This window comes from Panthera uncia, chromosome E1 (assembly GCF_023721935.1).
Source record: "Panthera uncia isolate 11264 chromosome E1, Puncia_PCG_1.0, whole genome shotgun sequence".
NCBI classification, from domain to species: domain Eukaryota; kingdom Metazoa; phylum Chordata; class Mammalia; order Carnivora; family Felidae; genus Panthera; species Panthera uncia.
Window position 1 is genome coordinate 46,971,521 of NC_064814.1, and position 18,782 is coordinate 46,990,302.

The 18,782-nt window shown below is 58.1% G+C and overlaps 1 protein-coding gene across 9 annotated transcripts in view; it reads left to right on the forward strand.

Annotated features, from left to right (window-relative positions):
- The window catches only part of MPRIP (myosin phosphatase Rho interacting protein), a 329,117-nt gene that overhangs the window by 302,694 nt on the left and 7,641 nt on the right, over positions 1–18,782 (forward strand). For 5 of the 9 annotated variants that reach the window (XM_049637989.1, XM_049637982.1, XM_049637983.1 and 2 more), the window contains 8 exons: positions 1,145–5,014; positions 8,464–8,611; positions 9,325–9,442; positions 10,306–10,465; positions 11,527–11,646; positions 12,400–12,486; positions 13,310–13,472; positions 14,833–14,918. In XM_049637989.1, coding sequence (XP_049493946.1) covers positions 1,145–5,014; positions 8,464–8,611; positions 9,325–9,442; positions 10,306–10,465; positions 11,527–11,646; positions 12,400–12,486; positions 13,310–13,472; positions 14,833–14,918 — 4,752 coding nt within the window. Of the gene's footprint in view, positions 1–1,144; positions 5,015–8,463; positions 8,612–9,324; positions 9,443–10,305; positions 10,466–11,526; positions 11,647–12,399; positions 12,487–13,309; positions 13,473–14,832; positions 14,919–15,457; positions 15,524–18,782 lie in introns of all 9 variants that reach the window. The other 4 variants (XM_049637986.1, XM_049637985.1, XM_049637991.1 and 1 more) reach the window with 4 other exon arrangements.

An 18,782-nucleotide genomic window follows, 5' to 3' on the forward strand; every position in this document is an offset into this window, starting at 1 on the left:
GCCAAAGCCCCTGGCAAAGCTGGGCGGGGCTGGCCTTTCCGCTAGGTCTAACAACCGTGACTTTTAGCCTCCCTTGGCGCTTTGAACAGGCTTCTAACCAAGTCATTGGGAACGAGCAGGGGAGGGGGCCTTTGGGGTTGAGGGTCAGGAGGAGTCAGCCCCCCCGGGGCGGGCACTGCGCTGCTGGTGCTGGGGAGGAGGAGCCTGCATGCTCGGATGTCGTGGAGTGTAACTGTAACATAACTGAGTGTCACATCTGTGGCTTCCCTGCCAGCAGACCAGACCTAGAGCGAGCCACAGGCAGGCCAAATTCTTAGGCTGGGCTCTTCTCACTCTTGTTCATGTTCTCGTTTTTTTCCCCCTGCATTAATTAGTTCTGTCTCTTCTGCATGCCTTTCAGTTGGGGGAGTCTTGTTTCATTTGTGTTTTGTTTCTTGCATGCTTCACTTTCTTATTTTGAATTCCACAAAGGTTTGTTTGTTTCGTTGATGATCACGTTTTACTCCCTGGTTTCCGTTTCCCCCTCATTTTGTCTTCTTGCAGGTAGAGATTAGTTCTTCCTGTTACTGTAGAGGACGGGCTCCGCTTCCCAAAGGAACATGTTTCAGCTGTCACCTCACTGGCTCCCGAGCAGTGGCCTCCCTTCCTTCTCTCCCCGTCCTAGAAGGAAGTGCCACCCGCCACCTGCCACCCGCACCCCAGTCCTGGCTTTCTTAGGGTTTGTTGCCTAGAGCCGGGTACCCTTTGTGTTGGCAAAAAAACAAACAAACAAACAGATCCCGCCGCTCTGCTCCTCCCCCTGTCCTTCCCAGCGATCTCTTGTCCTCCGGTCTGGTCTTCGTTTTGCCCATCAGTGTGCTCCATTATTCAGTTTTGTTTGGTTTAGTTCTCCCTAGAAGCCGCTTGGTTAGAGCCGTGTGATGTCCCTGTCCATGTTTTCTGTTTACCTAGAAGCAGCTACTTGCCAAAAAAATTAAGACGGTTTGTCGGATTCTTTTCTTAATTGAAAAAAAAAAAAATTATGCCGAGGATAAAAGGCAGACCCACCAAGGAGCTTTTCTGTGGTTGACCCTGGCCAGAGGTGTGACACTCAGAACGGGGAGGCCCGAGTGTTACTAACCAGTGTTTAATCGGTTTTTTTAAGACTGAAGTGGCCACCTCCCCATCCGGTGCCTGGCAGAGGCTCCATAGAGTCAACCAGGATCTCCAAAGCGAGCTGGAGGCCCAGTGCCAGCGCCAGGAGCTGGTCACGCAGCAGATCCAGTCCCTGAAGCGCAGCTACGGGGAGGCCAAGGACGCGATCCGGCACCACGAGGCCGAGATCCGGAGCCTCCAGGCGAGGCTCAGCAACGCCGCCGCCGAGCTCGCCATCAAGGAGCAGGCGCTGGCCAAGCTCAAGGGCGACCTCAAGCTGGAGAAGGACAAGGTCCGCGAGCAGCTGGAGGAGCGGCAGCACAGCGAGGCCGCGCTCAGCGCTCAGCTGCAGGCTAGCGAGCAGAAGCTCAAGGGCGCCGAGGCCCTGCTGCTGGAGAAGACGCAGGAGCTGCGCGACCTGGAGCTGCAGCAGGCGCTGCAGCGCGACCGGCAGAGGGAGGCGCAGCGGCTGCAGGGGCGCGTCGCCGACCTCAGCCAGCAGCTGAGCGCCAGCGAGCAGGCCCAGAGGCTGATGGAGGAGAAGCTGCAGAGCAACTACGAGGCGCTGCTGGAGAGCTGCGAGAAGGAGAAGCAGGCGCTGCTGCAGAACCTGAAGGAGGTGGAGGACAGGGCCCGCGCCTACGAGGACCAGCTCCAGGACCACGAGCAGCAGGTGGAGGTCCTCCAGAAGGAGAAGCTGAGCGCCAAGTTCGAGGGCAGCGAGGTGGTACGCCAGCTGGAGGAGCGCCTGGAGATGAAGGAGGCCAGCATCCACAAGCTGGCCGAGCACGTCCAGAGCCTCAGGGACGAGCGGGACCTGATCAGGCAGCGCTTCCAGGAGCTGATGGACCGCGTCGCCCTGTCTGACGGGGACGTCGCCGAGCTCCAGGAGAAGCTGAGGGGAAGGGAGGCCGACTGCCAGAGCCTGGAGCACTCCTACAGGAGGGTGGCCAGCCAGCTCCAGAGCATGCACACTCTGCTGAAAGAAAAGGAGGAGGAGCTGAAACACATCAAGGAGATGCACGAGAAGGTTCTGGAAAAGAAAGATCAGGACCTCAGTGAGGCTTTGGTTAAAATGGTCGCCTTGGGGAGCAGCTTGGAGGAGACAGAAATGAAGCTCCAGGCAAAGGAAGAGATCTTAAGGAAGTTTGTGAAGGAGTCGTCAGAAGACGCGGAGGAGCCGCGGAGCTGCCCGGAAGAGGCAGAGGACGGCATTGTGCTGTCGGGCCCGCAACCCCAAGCTGCCGTCGCGCCTCCAGCCTTCCCACATCCGAGGCTCGAGGATGAGGATCCGGGGGCTGTCCCAGGGGAGGAGCGTGGTGACAGCAGCCCCAGGAGAGAAGAGAGTCCGGGGACCCTGAAGTCAGAGGTGCCCGACAGGGAGGGGCCCCCTCAGAGCACAACAAAACCCGACCAGGGAGTACCTGGCGTTAAAAGGCAAAGAATCCGGTTCTCCACGATCCAGTGCCAAAAATACACGCACCCAGATGGGTCCGAGAAGACCTGGACCAGCAGCACGTCCTCCGACACCAGCCAGGACCGGTCCCCCTCGGAGGAGAGCATGTCGTCAGAGGCCACCCCCAGCTCCCTGCCCGCGGCCAGCGACTCCGACACCTATCTCTCCATAATACACTCCCTGGAGACCAAGCTCTACATCACGGAGGAGAAGCTCAAAGACGTGACGGTGAAGCTGGAGAGCCAGCAGGGCCAGAGCCAGGAGGCCCTGCTCGCCTTGCACCAGCAGTGGGCCGGCACCGAGGCGCGGCTCCGCGAGCAGCTCCGAGCCAGCCTGCTCCAGGTCGGAGCGCTGGCCTCCCAGCTGGAGCAGGAAAGACAGGCGAGGGCGAAGATGGTCGAAAATCACGTCGGGGAGCTGGGTGACTTCCAGGTAAAGAACAGCCAGGCTCTGGCTTGCTTAGAAAACTGCCGAGAGCAGCTACGATCCCTGCCGGTGGCCAGCCAGGAGGAAACACAGGACGCGGGAGCGGGCCCCCTGGTCGGCGTGGAGCACGCGCCGGGCAGCAGCGTCCAGGCCGGGAGCCGCTGGCCAGCGCCTGCAGACAGCGGGGCGCAGGCCCAGCCAGAGGAAGGGGCTTTCTTGGAGGTGGGGAAAGCGACTTCACAGCCACTGCACCGGCCTGAACTGAGTGAGCAGGAGCAGCTGAAACTCCTTTCTGACCAGATAGCCCTGGAAGCCTCACTGATCAACCAGATAGCAGACTCTTTACAAAACACAACATCGGATATCTCGCGTGTTCTGCACGAGATTTCTCAGTCAGGAAAGTCGCCACTGGAACCTGAAAGTGCTGCTGTCTGTCCTGGGGCCCCAGCGGACACCTGGGCTAAGAAGGTGCTGGTGGATGGCGAGTTCTGGAGCCAGGTGGAGTCCCTGAGTAAGCACCTGGGAACGCTGGGAGGAGAGGCGGCCGGTGCAGCAGGAGGCGGGCAGCAGAGCGTCCCGCAAGCCCTGCTCCCCGCCCTGGCAGACGCCACGTGGGTCAGGGCAGAGCTCAGCTTCGCCCTGCAGTCGGTGAGGGAGTCATTCCACCGCCGGTTGCAGAGCATCCAGGAGACCCTCCAGGGGACCCAGACGGCGCTGCAGCAGCACAAGCGCGCGCTCGGGGACATCCTGGGGGCCTACCGAACCCCCGACTTTGAGAGAGTGATGCAGCAGGTCTCCGAAGCCCTCCAGCTTCCCGCAGGCGTTGAAGATGGCATGCAGGCATCCTGGGACTTGAGCCCGTTGGGAGAAGTGCTGAGTCCTCAAGAAGGAGCCGGCTTCCAGGAGCCCTTCTACTTGTCCACCCAGAGCTCCGGGGCCCTTGTTGCCATTCAGGAGGAGCTCGCCCTGCAGCTTAAAGATAAGGCCAGCCTCTTAGGGGAGATATCTGCCGCTTTAACCTCGCTTCCCCCGGTGGAATCAGTGAGAGATTGCCAGAAGCTTCTCCAGGCATCCCAGAATCTGTCCTGTAACACTTACTTGGGAGGCCTCGGTCAGTATTCTTCGTTATTAGTTCAGGACGCAATCATTCAGGCTCAGGTGTGTTATGCAGCCTGCAGAATCCGGCTGGAGTATGAAAAGGAGCTCCGGTGCTACAAGGCGTCCTGGCAGAGCAGGGGCACCTCCTGTCAGGAGCACGAGCAAGCGGTCGGGGCCCTGAGGGAGGAGTACGAGGGACTTCTCCGGAAGCAAAAGAGCGAGTACCTGGAAGTGATTGCCATCATCGAAAGGGAGAACGCAGAGCTCAAGGCCAAGGTCGCCCAGCTGGACCATCAGCAGAGATGTCTGGAAGAAGCAGAAAGCAAACGCGGCGAGAACATGTGTGCCCTGCAAGGGAGGTACGAGGAGGAGATCCGGTGTGTGGTGGAGCAGTTGAACAGGGCGGGGGACACGCTGCAGGCCGAACACAGCAGGGTCCTGAGTCAGCTGGACGCCTCGGTCAGGGACCGGCGGGACATGGAGAGGCACCACGTGGAGCAGATGCAGAGCCTGGAGGACAAGTTCCAGCTCAAGATCAAAGAGCTGCAGACCATCCACGAGGAGGAGCTGAGGACCCTGCAGGAGCACTACGCCCAGAGCCTCCGCTGCCTGCAGGAGGCCCTGCACCGCTACCAGGGGCGGCCCCCCGAAGCCCTGCCGGCCCCCGGCCCCCCGGGGGGCCCTCGGCAGCCCCCCTCCTCCAGCTGGCCCGCAGACCGGCCCCGGGACGCTCCGCAGCCAGCCGGGGGAGAGGCTGACTCCATGACGGGGCTGAGGGAGCGCATCCAGGAGCTCGAGGCCCAGATGGACATCATGCGGGAGGAGCTGGAGCACAAGGACCTGGAGGGCAACGCGGCCACGCTGCGGGAGAAGTACCAGAAAGACTTTGAGAACCTGAAGGTTCTGGAGCATCGCTTAATTTGCAAGGCAGTTGAGGGGCGGGCATCATGCCGCTTGTCTTGGGGGGGCAGCGTCTGCCTCACAGGGCTCTCGGGGTACAGCCGAGACACGGTTCTTGGCTCTGGGTGACTGAACACGCAGAGTCAAGCTGTCCCTCCCCTGACCCCTCGCTGGTGTGCTGTGGTCTCAGAACAGGGCCTGGGCAAGGGTCTAGCCTCCTGCTCAACGTCCACCCCGCCCCCCACCCCCCATCCCCCAAGGAGGACTCGCGGAAGGACAACAGGAGCACCGCGGGACAGGGAGTGTGGTGTCCCCATCACCTCTCTGCTCTGTCCCTCTGTGTGCCCCAGCAGGGAAGCCTCTATTGTCCCTGTCCCAGCCTCACCCTCTCTTCTGCCCCTGAGGAACCCACTCCAGGCCGGTACAGATGCAAACCTGAGAAGCACCCAGGAGAAGTGGCCGGAGGCTCCCTCAGACGGTGCCTCCTTCTAACTGTCCTAAGAGAGCAGAGCTGGGGCTCCCAAAAGATGGTGTCAAGGGTCCCTCTCCCGTTCCAGCTCCCTGTGGGGACGTGGCACTTAATGGGCACTCTGTGAAAGATGGGCTTCTCTACTGAGCACGCCTCTCGGCCACTGGTGTCCTTTTCCGGGGGCCGAGAGGGATGACCTCTGCCCAGCAACTGTCCCCCACAGCCCACCGCATTTCACACTCTGCCTCATTAGGCAGAGTACCCAGGCCCTGTCGTGTCAAGGTGACCTTCCCAGGCTCCCTGGGGCCAGTCCGGGTCCTCCCCCGCCCCCGTCGTAGCTAGAGGTGCCTGCCTGTGCCTGCCCAGAGCTTCCCCTCAGCTTCTCAGCACCCTCCTCCTGAGCTTCGCCCCATCCCTCGGGGCTGCGCACAGTAAATGCCCAGGCTCCTCGCAAGACGTCCGTCCCCAGGCAGGTCCCTAGCGTGATGGCGCCCCGCTCAGCCGGCGCCCAGAGCTGGCTCCCGCCCCACACGCGGGGCTGACGCTGCTGTCCGGTGGGCCGCTCGTCCCTGTGGCCCCGGAAGCGGGACAGAAACGTGCTGTGAGTCAGCGGTGTGGTCTTGGCGTCTGTGTGACGGCGCAGCCCGCTGACCACGGACGAGCACGTGTGGTCGTCGGCAAGCCCTCCGACGGCCGAGAGGCCGTTTTCACTGTTCTTTTAACAAGAGTGTACAGGTGACGCCCCCTGTGGCGCTCAGTGTGTGTGAGCACCGCCTGCAGATGGGGGCCAGGCTCACCTTCCAAAGCAACGTGCACAGACACTGTTCCCTAGTGCCCTTCCGGGAGAGGACTCCGCTCCTTCCCGTGACGCCCAGCAGGTCTGTGTGGCCGGGCGCCTGGGCGCGTTCACACCTTGTGTCACAGTGAACTGCTTCCCCTCCGTGTTCCGGCACAGCCCCTGCGCAGTGAGGCACTTTCAGCCCTGTGTCAGCTGGGCACCGATGAGGCCCGAACAGGTGACGTGATCCCACTAGTTAGCGAGAAGTCACGTTGGGGGCCTCTGGTAGCGTGACTCTGGGGACCTGGACGCTGCTCGTGCTGTGTGTCCTCTGTCGTGTGCCTGTGAGCATCCAGCCCATCCTCCGTGTTCTCACCCCCTCGAGACACAGAAACGACAACCAGACAGGATTCCCAAGGGGGTCTGGCTGATGGCTGTTACTTTGTGCAGAGTTTTGCCTGGGTCAGGGAGACCAGGGTCTTGGCCCGACAGCCCCTCTTCCGACAACTGTAGGCTGACACCTCCCCTCACAACTCTGCACGGTAGTCATTGACGGACTTTTATTGATCCCAGGGATTACTGGCTTCAAAATTAAAATTTGTTTACAGGGGAATCATTTTTAAACACATATGCTGTCCAGGGAAGCAGCTGGTCTTTAAAGACCATTCCATGTTTCTATAGGAAGAATTTTCACCCTTAACTTTAAGTATTCTAAAGCACTCAAGTCACACTAAACCCTAAAAGACCTCCTAGCCGTGTGTTCACTGTGAACCAGAGCATGCCAGAGGAAAGATGAGGCGCTTGGAGAGGGCCGGGGGCCGGGAGCCACAGCCCTACACTTCCTCCAGCTGGCCTGTGGTGTGAGCGGAGGCCCCCAGCTTCCAGATGGGAGCCGCCTGGGAGAAGTAATGCCCAGGTCGTGGTGGACAAGAGTTAAGACCATTTGCACAGTGCAGCCAGTCTGTGGAGATGAAGTCGAGACTGTGACCACGAATTCAAAAATACTGACTAGGGAATCTCAGGCCACTCAGTTACTGCGGTGGCTCAGACAGGGACACTCAAGTGTGGTGATTTGATTCCTTTGTGTCCTTTCTTGAATCCATGTGCAAGAAGATTGACCAAAGAACATATAGGTTGGGAGGGAGGAGCCCCACCATACTTTGCATTTGGGATCTAACATGGCCATATTCTTCAGGTTTGTTTTTTTAATCACCGAAAGGCCTGATCCCTACTGAATGAGATCTTGCGAGGGATTGAGACAGAGTGTACCTCCATGCCCAAAACAGCTGCACATCCCACCCTCTCACAGCCGTGTGGCACGTTCACCTGCCCCTCTGATAAGAGCAGTCTGATTAGCCATGCCCAGGGTTCTCTGTGTGGATGTGTGGGATGGTTTGATCCCGTCTTAGGGCGTACCTGTGTGCTTCCCCCAAACCCGTGTCCAGGTAATAAACCAGCCCGTATTGTAACAAGACATGAACCGGACAAGCTTGGAAAGCAGTTCTGTTATGTCCCTCGTTTCAGTTAATCAGTGCCCCTCTCTGTCCTCCTTGAAAGAGGAAGAAGGAAGATGCAGGCTGGAAGAGAAGAGATCGTGTGGCCTAACCTGAGTCCCCCAGTGGACACCAGTTGAGGGTGGCCAGCTGGTTAGTGGCAGGGCCAGACCCCCTGGGCTGTGTGCACCACCCCCGCCCCCTGTCCTCACCAGAGTCCCCATCATTCACAGGATGGTCCTGGCTCCCTCCAGCTGGCAAAGACTCGTCCCTGTTTGTGACTGCTTATGAAATGGCCTGTTTGGTGCCGTATAACTCGAACCAGACACAGCCGGTCTCTTCTCCCTCCCTGTGGTCAGTCCTGCCCAGCAGCAATTCTGTAAAGGTCCAGAATCAGCTATTTTCAGTACCACTGCAGCCTCTTCCCGCCACAGTACCGACTTTCCACAAAGCAGGATTCAGAACAATCACGGAAATAAGAGAACGTAGAGCTATAAACTCTTCTAAATGCTGATAGCATGAAATGCCCAGCAGCATCGGTGGGAGCCTGCACACAGGCGTCAGATGCTCCATTGGCTCCGTGCGCGGTGTCAGGGAGCCTGCCACCTGGACCAGGGAGCCTAGAGGGGCCGGGCTGCTGGTGCACTGATAAACGGAACACCCAGCTGAAAGGTAAAGAAATCCATGGAGTCCCTTTTGCATCTTACAGGCTACGTGCGAGCGAGGGTTTGCTGCGATGGAAGAAACGCACCAGAAGAAGATCGAGGACCTGCAGAGGCAGCACCAACGGGAGCTGGAGAAGCTGCGAGAGGAGAAGGACCGCCTGCTGGCTGAGGAGACGGCGGCCACCATCTCAGGTGGGAGCTGGGCCTGGGAGCCAGTTTAACCCCAGGGGCGTGGCAGGTGACCGGCTTCCTGAGCTGACTGCACGGGCTTTTGCTTGAGACTTAAGCTTCATTATCCAAGAGAATCTTTCTCTGACAGTTCTCTGGTTTTGGGGGCCCTCCGAGGGCTTGCAGGCCCAGAGCCGGCACCCCCAGCTACACCTGAGGGGCTGTCCACAGCCCTCTGACCACATGAGACCCCCTCAGCCCCCAGTGCCCGGTAACATCAGCACAGAGGAGCTGCGGCTTCTACCTGGCGAGGAGACCGTATCACAGGGCCGACGCGCTCTGCCCTGAGCAAGCATTGGTGCCGTCGGTTTTGTGTTACCTTCCTTTCGTGTAGCCCTGCTTTACAGTGGTTTGTCATTTTAGGGTTAAAGAAACAAATACACCAACCTGAACACGTGCTTATTTTGTAAACTCATGCTTGATTTCAGTGTCGACACTTATTTCATCAGTTTGGCTCTCTTCTAACACACGGGGAAGAAAATGCACCTGCGTCCCTCTTGTGGTGGGAGTTCCCTGGAAATTGCTTGGCTCGTGCCTGCCTCGGAGAATCGGTTTGGGAGAAGCCTGCCTGACCGCTCGTGAGACCATGAGCGACTTAACAGTGGGCAGCCATCAGGCTGTCCTGTCCGCCTTGCCCCCCGAGCCTCTCGTGCTGATTGATGGCCGTGTCTTTGCAGCCATCGAAGCCATGAAGAACGCCCACCGGGAGGAGATGGAACGCGAGCTGGAGAAGAGCCAGCGGTCCCAGATCAGCAGTATCAACTCGGACATCGAGGCCCTACGACGGCAGTACCTGTGAGTCTGCTTCCTGCCCACCGGAGGCGGCCCTTGTGGGCCGGGCTGGAGGGAAGCCCTTCGGATGGGGAGGGACACCTTTCGTGTGGCTTTGTAAGAGCCACAGGGACACGGGTCCCAAGGGTGGGCATTGGCGGAGGCCCGAGGGCTCTGAGAACACCTCAGCCACCCTTCCTGAGGGGCTGAGCACCTTCCCAGTTCCACTAGTGGAAGAAGCAGCCTTTTCCAAGAGGTCCAGGCTGCTGACAGCAGCATCACAAGGCTTTGATTTTCTGAGCATGGTTAAAGCCTGGGCCTGGTTATCAGACGCAAAGTACCTCAAAAGTTAGCGTTGAAAACAAATCACCAGAGTGAATTCTCTGCTGACGTGAGAGTTTTGTCCGTGGGACTGTTAAGCTACTTGGGAGAGGAGCAAGTCAGGCTACAGGACAGATTCTGTAAGCCTGCGGTGCTTTTTTCGTTGTTTATTCATTTTGAGAGAAAGAGCATGCGCGAGCAGGGGAGGGGCGGAGAGAGAGGACAGAGGGAGTCCTAAGCAGGCTCCGCACTGTCAGTGCAGGGTCCGGCACGGGCCTGGATCCCATGAAAACCGCGAGATCGTGACCTGAGCCAAAATCGAGAGTCAGACACTTAACCAGCTGAGCCCCCCCCCCCAGGCGCCTCGTAGTACTGTTTAAGTGTCCCTGTTTTAGCTGGATACGAATTTGCTGAGGCCACAGAATGAACGCACGGGCCCCCCTCTCTGCTCAGCCTTTGCCTTGTGTCTCGTCGTTCCTCAAGTTTCGCAAAAGGGACTCACAGAGCCTGTTAGAGGCCCGGCCCCGGGCGTGAGGGCGCAGAGGTGAGCGGTGGCCTCTCCCCAGGGAGGAGCTGCAGTCCGTGCAGCGGGAGCTGGAGGTGCTCTCGGAGCAGTACTCGCAGAAGTGTCTGGAGAACGCCCACCTGGCCCAGGCGCTGGAGGCCGAGCGCCAGGCCCTGCGGCAGTGCCAGCGTGAGAACCAGGAGCTCAACGCCCACAACCAGGTGAGCCGGCGGCCAGGCGAGCCCGAGCTGGAGTTGGGAGCCGGGCCTCACGTGCGGTGGCCCCGAGCTCCGGAGCCACGGAGCGGCCCCCCATCCACAGGCTTCTCCCTGACGTCTGACGTCTCCTGGCATATTGACGGAAACTCCCTGCGGGTGGCGGAGCTGGGACCGTCTGCCACCCGAACCAGCCGTTTCACTCGGAGTCACTCTGGCTCCAGCCGGTCTGGGCTCTCTGAGATGCCTCAGTCTCTCCTGAGCGTCTCTGGACTTCTGCTTCGTCACTGCTGAGCAGGGCCCGAGAGGGAGTGTCATTGCATCTGGTCCAGGTCTCCTGTCCCCGAGGCTGGGACTGTATTTAATCGTCTCCCAGTCGAGTCCACACACTGTTCACACTTTTTTTGTCAGATTATTCTTTTAAATTTTGCCTGTTCTTCAGAAAATCGGGGTACATTTAAAATCCTGGCTGATGGAAAGGCTCAAGGTAAATATAGCTTGATAAAAGCTACTCTGTGGTACCAAATTGGACCACTATCTGCGTGACCCACTGCTTGTCTTCCGCAGGCACTGAGTTGGCCACTCCAGACTCAAGGTCTCCGTGGGCCTACGGTCAGCCCGTAGGAGGGCGCTATGGTAGGACTGGTTCCGCCTAGTCACTGCAGTGGCCTAACATGTCCACTTGTCAGTTGGAAAAAATGGTTCAGAAAGTGAGCAGGGAGGACGGCAAGAAGGGCCTAACCGTGTGGAAACTCAGTTCAGCAAACCGTGAAGTGCACGGATGCTAGTTATGGTGACAGAAAGGTATCGAGGATTACGGCATCCTGCATACGCAATTCAGCAGATGCTTACAGAGCCCACGTGAACAGCTTCTGCAAGGATATAAATCACAGGCGGTGACAGACTCACACGTTAAATCTAAAACGCCACGGTGTGTGTGCGCACAAGCACGGCCCGTGGCCTCCTGTGCTCACACAGGAAACCGACCTCTCCTGGTTGTGTCGTGTGAGTGCTGCCCCCAGGTGGCTCGGTTAAGCATCCTTTTGTGCCGTGTTGCTGTCTCGCAGGAGCTGAACAACCGCCTGGCTGCAGAGATCTCACGGTTACGGACGCTGCTGACCGGGGATGCCGGCGGAGAGGCCGCTGGCTCACCTCTCACACAGGGCAAGGATGCCTATGAGTTAGAGGTACCACTCAGCCCCTCCCCGAGCCGTGCACCACACGAGCCCCAAGTGGGGACCGAGAGGTGGCCCTTAGCTTATGGTATCATTGCAGGGATGAGAGTCGGAGACAGCAGGAGGGGAAGTACGTGGAAGGATCCAGATCACCCCAAGGGCGACAAAAGACACTAGCTGCCCGGCAGCGTGGGGTCCGTGGCAGGAGCGGGGGACCTCTTGTGAGGCCACGGGGACCTTTGACCCCATGGCCACACCACAGATACCGACCACCTGAAGTGAAACATTTAATAGCTGTGTGAACACCACAGCTGCTTGCAGTTTTAAGTCAGGATGATTGATTTGTATGTCTTTTTATAAAAGCACTTAGAGTCTTTCTCCCCATTCAGTTAAAATTTGGTCATGAAAATATGCTCAGTGACGTGAAGGGAGGCTGAGTGAGTTCAGGAAAAGCTTCAGCAGGATGCTTTCACGGGCCCAGTCCCGGGAGCTCACCATGGCCCCTCGGCCGAGAAACAGGATTCTTGGGTCCAGGAGGAATCGCAGTGATTCCTTTCTGTTTCTGTATGTGATGTGCAGGCTGTTAGCAATGGTTAAGTGTGTTTGGTGGCATTTCTGGCCGCATGTTAGCAGGGAGGAGGACGAGGACAGTGTCTGCTTCCCAGGGCATGGAGAGGTTCCCTGCTCGGCCCTCATCTTTGCTCTCAAGACTCTAGAAGTCCCTTTGCTGCTGAATGTCAGTCCCTAATCTCTCTCTCATTCTAGGTCTTATTGCGGGTCAAGGAGTCAGAAATACAGTACCTGAAACAGGAGATCAGCTCTCTCAAGGACGAGCTACAGACGGCATTGCGGGTAATGGCACCTGCCGTGGGAGACAGATCTGGAGATGGGCTCAGGGTGGAGGTCCCGTGCACTCCAGTCGCAGGCTCTTCTAGAGTGGATTTCATTTTTATGAGGGACGTGGTTTCAAAAAATTGAGTTCTTTCTTTTTTTTTTTTTTTTTCAGTTTATGTATTTTGAGAGAGAGAGGGACAGAGAGCATGAGCAGGGGAGGGGCAGAGAGAGAGAGGGAGTGAGAGAATCTCAAGCCGGCTCCGCACTGTCAGTGCAAGAGAACCGTGAGATCGTGACCTCGGCCGAGATCAAGAGTCAGACGCTTAACCGACTGAGCCACCCAGGCGCCCCTCAAAATTGAGTTCTCTTAAAACAGCATTTAAGCAGGTCCTCGTTCTCCGTGCCTCTCGTGTGCTTTGGCGGGGACTGTGAGACCAAACAGAAATGTTGTCCTGGAAAGTGAGAGTTTGGCGAAGCCCACTTATCTCCACCAGGACATTCTTGGAATCAGAGAGGAGATGATGGAATCCCTGGGGGCCATTCAGTCACTTAGGAAATCCAAGACAGAGGAGGGGTTTTCCGGGAGGTCTTCGGTGGGTCAAGTCTATGCCCGTGCTTGCCAGAGCTCCCCGGGAGTCTCGTCCCACGTTGAGACGGACTCTCAGCTATGCCTGTTTGACTTTGTGTTGAGTTCCTGCCTCTGGAAAACGGGCGTCGATCTGCCTCTCCTGACTGCCCACAGCATCCCTCAGTCGTTCTGCAGAAGCGTTCCAGCCCCGGGGAGACGGACCACCTGGCCTGGCCCTAACCACCACTTGCTTCTGTCCTTTTTATCCCCAAGGACAAGAAGTATGCTAGTGACAAGTACAAGGACATCTACACAGAGCTCAGCATCGTGAGAGCAAAGGCCGACTGTGACATCAGCAGGTTGAAAGAGCAGCTGAAAGCAGCAACGGAAGCACTGGGTGAAAAGTCCCCTGAAAACACCCCTGTGTCCGGATATGGTGAGTCCTCCAGGCTCTGGGCCCAGACGAGCTGTGGTCAGAGAGTTTCACCAGCACCCGAGTGAAGGCAGAAGAGTCTTCTCTGTATTTAGACCTGAGTTTCATCGGAGAAGGCACTGGGGCTGGAGGGTGCCCTGGCTTCCACAGGCTCCCCAGGGTTGGGAAACCATCTTCCTCTCAGCACGCCGGTGGGGACGGTGTACTGATGGCCTCGAAGGGGACGTTGCTCCGTTAGCGTGTGTTTTCACAGTAATAACAGGTTGCATTTTTTGCATTTTTCTCTTTTCCTCAAGAACTCAATAGCTTGGTGACGGCAGCTGTCACCTGTTGCTTGACCCTGGGGCTTAACCATAAAATCTGTAAGAGGCCATGGGGGCAGGGGAGGACAGTCCCCCCTGAAGACATGTTGTAGAGTAATATCCAGCAAATTCAGCTGTTGTCTCTCAACCAGCCAAGCACTAGCGGTCGCGGGGGTGCTGGCCGCCAGGTAGAAGAAAGGTCACTTGTGTTGCTGCCAGAGGCGGGCAGGCAGCACGAGAGCACCATCTATAATCGAACTGTAGACTAACCCTGGAGGCTGACAAAGTGACGACAGTGGCCGCTTCCAAGGAGGAGCCTGGGGTGGTAGGGGCCATGGAGAGAGGAAGACGTGGAATCTGGGGGGAGAATGCATGTATCCCGGGACCTGCCAGTTTAACTTCTGAAGAACCAAGAGCACAGAGATGTGCAAACAAGGATGTTTAGCAGTTGCAGCAAATAAGAGGATCATGGCTTCTTAAAAGAGGCCAGGTAGAGATTGTGTCTCGACGTGGGAAGAGATCCCTAAGTGTGCTAAGTGTAAGCCCCACCCCCAGCAGGACACGGGGTGCGGTGCGACCCAGCGAACGTTCGTTTAAGCAGCCATGTTTAAGAAGCCTGCAGGACTGTGCACCAGACTGCGAATGGGGTTGTCTCCGTGGGGGTGGGTTACAGTGGGTCGTGACAGTCCCGGGTTGTCAGGGGGAGGGTGTGGTTAAATAAGCAGCGGGACAGTTGGTCCGCTCGGCAGTTAGGGCCGCGGCGCGGTCCCAGAGTGAAGCGCGCCAGCCGCCCTGCCGAGTGCCGCTCGAGCCAGTGTCCCGCACCGGCGAGGACGGCCTAGCCGCGTGCACACAGGCGTCCTCCGGTGCTTCCCGCGCTTTGAGTTGTTCCGAGAAGGATCTAGTGTGTTTTACGGTTACTGGCTTTGTGCTCTCTCAAAGCTATGTAAGGAAATGTCGTGAGTGTGGCAATAAAAACAAGCTCTGGAGATTTTTTAACATTCAGTCTGGTTCCCTGGGGTTTTATAAAACCAAAGTAACGGTTCTGTTTGTTCTTTCAGATATAATGAAATCTAAAAGCAACCCTGACTTCTTAAAGAAAGACAGATCCTGTGTCAGCCGGCAACTCAGAAACATCAGGTCCAAGGTGAGTCTGGCATCCTGCCCCCAGCTGTGTGGGGCTCTTGGACTTTAGGGAGAGGAGCTGGAGTCAGAGCCCACCACGGGCCGCAGCAGAGGGTCCCCAGGTCCCAGAACTCATCTGGCTCCACATGCCTACCCACTGGGCCAGTTCTGGTGGCTTCGAGCCCCAGAAGCTCCTTCGTGCCGAAGTGGAACCAAGCTTCGACAGTGACGATTGAGGGGCCAGGCCTCTGAGAAGCAGGGCTCGGAGTGAATTCGACCTTTGACGTCCAAGGCCGGATTTCACCCCAGTGCCCTCCTGGGCCAGCCCCGCTGTCTGCACTGTTCCGCACACGTCCCTAGTTTAATACGACGCCACCTGCCTTCGAGAGAGGAAGCTGCCTACGCCTCTTGCCCCAGCCACGTGGTAGCACCTCCCGGCGTATGGCCCCCACCCCGCCGAGCGCCTCTCCACGGGAAGGACGGGCGGAGGGTGGGAGTAACGAGCATGTTGCATTTAGGATTTATTGTGTGTGTCTTATTTTTTGCTCTTTCCTCTGACAGTCCGTAATTGAGCAGGTCTCATGGGATAACTGAAACGAGCCCGCTTCCAGGTCCCCTGTCATGTAGGTAAACCACCTCTCACCACCCACCCATCTGCCGCCCTCGAGGGGGCGGCAGGCTGCATGCACGGCTCACACCTCCATAGCAAGCTCCTTGTTTTATCGCTCCAGCAAGCACATACGCAGCCCGGGTCAGGTTCCCCTCACCTGTTATTAACGGGTTAACGGGCACTGGAACCTCCTACTAGGCTTGACCCTTTGCCGAGGGGAGCATCTCCCTGGCTTGGCAGGTGGTCCACAGAGGCGGCGTCTCGGGTGGGCGTGGGCTCGCGAGTGGCCCCCGGCGGTGGTCAGAGTACAGGTCGAATGATCGGCGTATTCCACGTTCTCTGGGGTAAACCCTCCAGAAGGGACCCGGCAGGGACCCGGCCGCCACTGGCAAACAGGGTCTCGCATCTCGGAGAACCCCCGCACCGAGTTAATGGGCCAAGGCAGGGCCGGACCCCGGTATTCAGGGAGCCAGTACGTCGCGGGGATGGCCAGGAAAACGGCTCAGCAGAGCGAGAGGACCAGGAGGGGTCGGGGCTGAATGTTTACCAGCACTTTGGGGCTGTTTTTAACACAAGGAAAAGCTTCTTTCTGGGTGCTGTGGAAGGCGGTGGGGGCACCCAGGTGCTGGCTGACAAATACCAGCCTCTCTGAAAACAAACAGGACAGTGGGCCCGTGCCTGGACACCCCCAGCCTGCCACCAGGCCGGCGTCCCGGTCACACAGCCACTCGCTCCTGGTGTGCCTCTGGCCGAGCCGACCCGATCTCATTAGTTCTCTGACCACAGTCCTGGCGGTGACGCCGACGGGCCCAGGGCCACACACCGGCTCCTCGTGCTCGTGTGTCCGCGGCTCGCTCTCAGGATCCACGGGCCGGCATCCTCCGGCTGAGGGGCTTCAGCCCGATGGCGCGAGGGAAGCGGGTTTGTTTTAAAAGGAAGACTTTTAAGAAAACACAAGTTTTAAACCTAGTCAGTTTGGTTTTATTTATTCTTCTATAGTCCCAAGTTACTTAGAACCAGATATGGCGGAGGCTTGACTGAAAACTTTGTTTGGGCTTTTTCTGTAAACGTGAAAAACACTCTGTTTAGCAAAAGGAGAACTTCTTTTGTTTACGGTTTTCTTATTGAAGGTTCTACTTCCTATTTGAGGTTGAACCGTAGCCACTGTAAGTTCACTGTTAATGATTTAGGCCTGTTGCCCATCCCGGCAAATGACGGGCGATGAAAAGCTTCTGCTGCGCCCTCCCGGGACCTGGCTGGGTCAGGCCACCCCGTCGGAACACATTGTGTTTCCCGGGGGTGTGTCTGAGTTTGTCCCTTCTGGAAGAAAGGCCAGAAAGTCAGTGACGAGACCAATAAGGGACTTTGCGGTGATGTGCCGGGAAGACCTTTTTTGCTGGCCAGGAGGCAGCTAAAGGCAAGGTGGAGAGTGAGGGCACTGTCGGGCACACCCACGAAGGTCGGGGCCTCCAGCGCAGCCTCAGACCCTCGGAGGTGCCAGCACCCAAATGAGAGGGGTAAGGAGGCCAGGAATGGGGTTTTCCCAGATGTGTTCGAGTCCACGTGACTTGGCCAAGTTTCCAGCGTCTCTGTGACACACTGTCCCCCTGGCCTGAGTAGAAGGGGACCTCGCAGATGTCCTTAAGGACACCTCTTGGGATGCCAGGCAGGCCTAGGCCTGTTTGCAGTATCCACCGGTGCTCACTCTCGGACGTGCGCCGTCCTTTTCCCTGGATGTATTTGGAGATCCCGCCCCGCCCCGCTCCCACCCCACCACCACAGGAAGACCCGGGAATGAGGCTGCCCAGAATCCACACCTGTCGGTGGTGCTCTTTGATGTGGGATCTGATGTGTCCTCGTAATGTCCTTTGTTGATGTTCTCTTTCCGCATCCTGCCTCACTCAAAAGGATAGACAAGTCTCAGCTCCCACACAGTCAAAGCAAGCCCGTTGCTTCAGAGCCTCGTGGCTTTTCTGAGATCGAGACCGGAGCGGACCTTTCCCACGGGGTCCTCATAGAGGCCCCCATCCGGTGGTCTGAGTTTGGGGTCACGGAGGCAGTTGTTGGAGAGACCAGCCCTGTGGGAGGAACGAGCCCCAGAGGAGCTGGCTGTGTATACCCCGGGAGCCCTCGTCTGGGTGCACAGGGTCAGCACGGGGGTCACTTACTTTCTACCCTGATAGCTCAGCTCTGGCGCACAGCGGTATGTGACCCTGAGCCCGTGGCCTCGGGCTGCCCCTCGCCGCCCTGCTCCCCAACTGCCTGTCCCGAGCACAGCAGGGACTCCTGACACCGGAGAGCCCACCGGAGGCAGAACGTTTGCTCTCCCTCCGTCCGAGGACCCTCCCCGCCAAGTCCCCCGCCAGAACAAAGCGGTGCGGCAAGTGACGGGCCGGCTGGCACTTAGGTGTGGAGCCTCCCGCACCGCGGCCACGTCCAGCACCTGACGCCGCTCTGCCCGTGGGTGCCCCTTGACCTGAAGCACTGGGGGAAAGACCCGAGAGCGGATGAGGCCGTTATGTGCATTAAGGAAATTTACACTTCAGGGCGGGACATGGATTTGCCCCGCTGAGTCCTCCAGGTGACCCAGCGGCAGGCTTCAACAGGGCCCCTGATGCCTGCTTCTCAGTCTGGACCAATGGGCTTCAGAAGGGTTACTCACAGAACCCTTTATTTAAAAGAAAAACGAAAACCAGTGACTTCATTCATTTACACACCTAGAGCTCACAGCTCCACAGTACAGAGAGCAGGCAGAGCTGTTCTAGGCGATGGGGTGGGGGGACGCCAGGGCCCGCCTCTCCTGCCTCAAACTCTGTGGGAAGCTGTGTCCCACAGGCCTCGCTCACAGACACGCGCTCCGAGGCAGCAGCCCGCGCCGCGCCGGGAGCTCCCAGGAGTGTGCCAGACAGAGCAGGAAACGGCAGGCCGGGCTCTCGGGCCCCCCCGCCCCGCTCCACTTCACGGTGCTCTGATTTCTGGCTAAAAACCACAGTGGTCACCTGGAGCCTGTACCCGGGGCCACCCTTGAGGTTCATACGTCCCAGAGGAGCCTGTACCTCTGTGAGTTCTGGCACATGCCGGCCAGTGGGCAAGTCTGAGGCTGGTGTTGAGACGGGCCACGAAGATCACGTGGCCACTGAGGAACCAGCCCCATCCGAGCTGGCGCCGAAGTAACCTCAGCCACGCTCTGAGGATGTTCCTTTTCTTGTCAAGTTAGATCTTTGGGAAAAGCCCCTAAGGGCCAGGGGGAACTGTTTTGTCCCCCAGTTAGTGAAG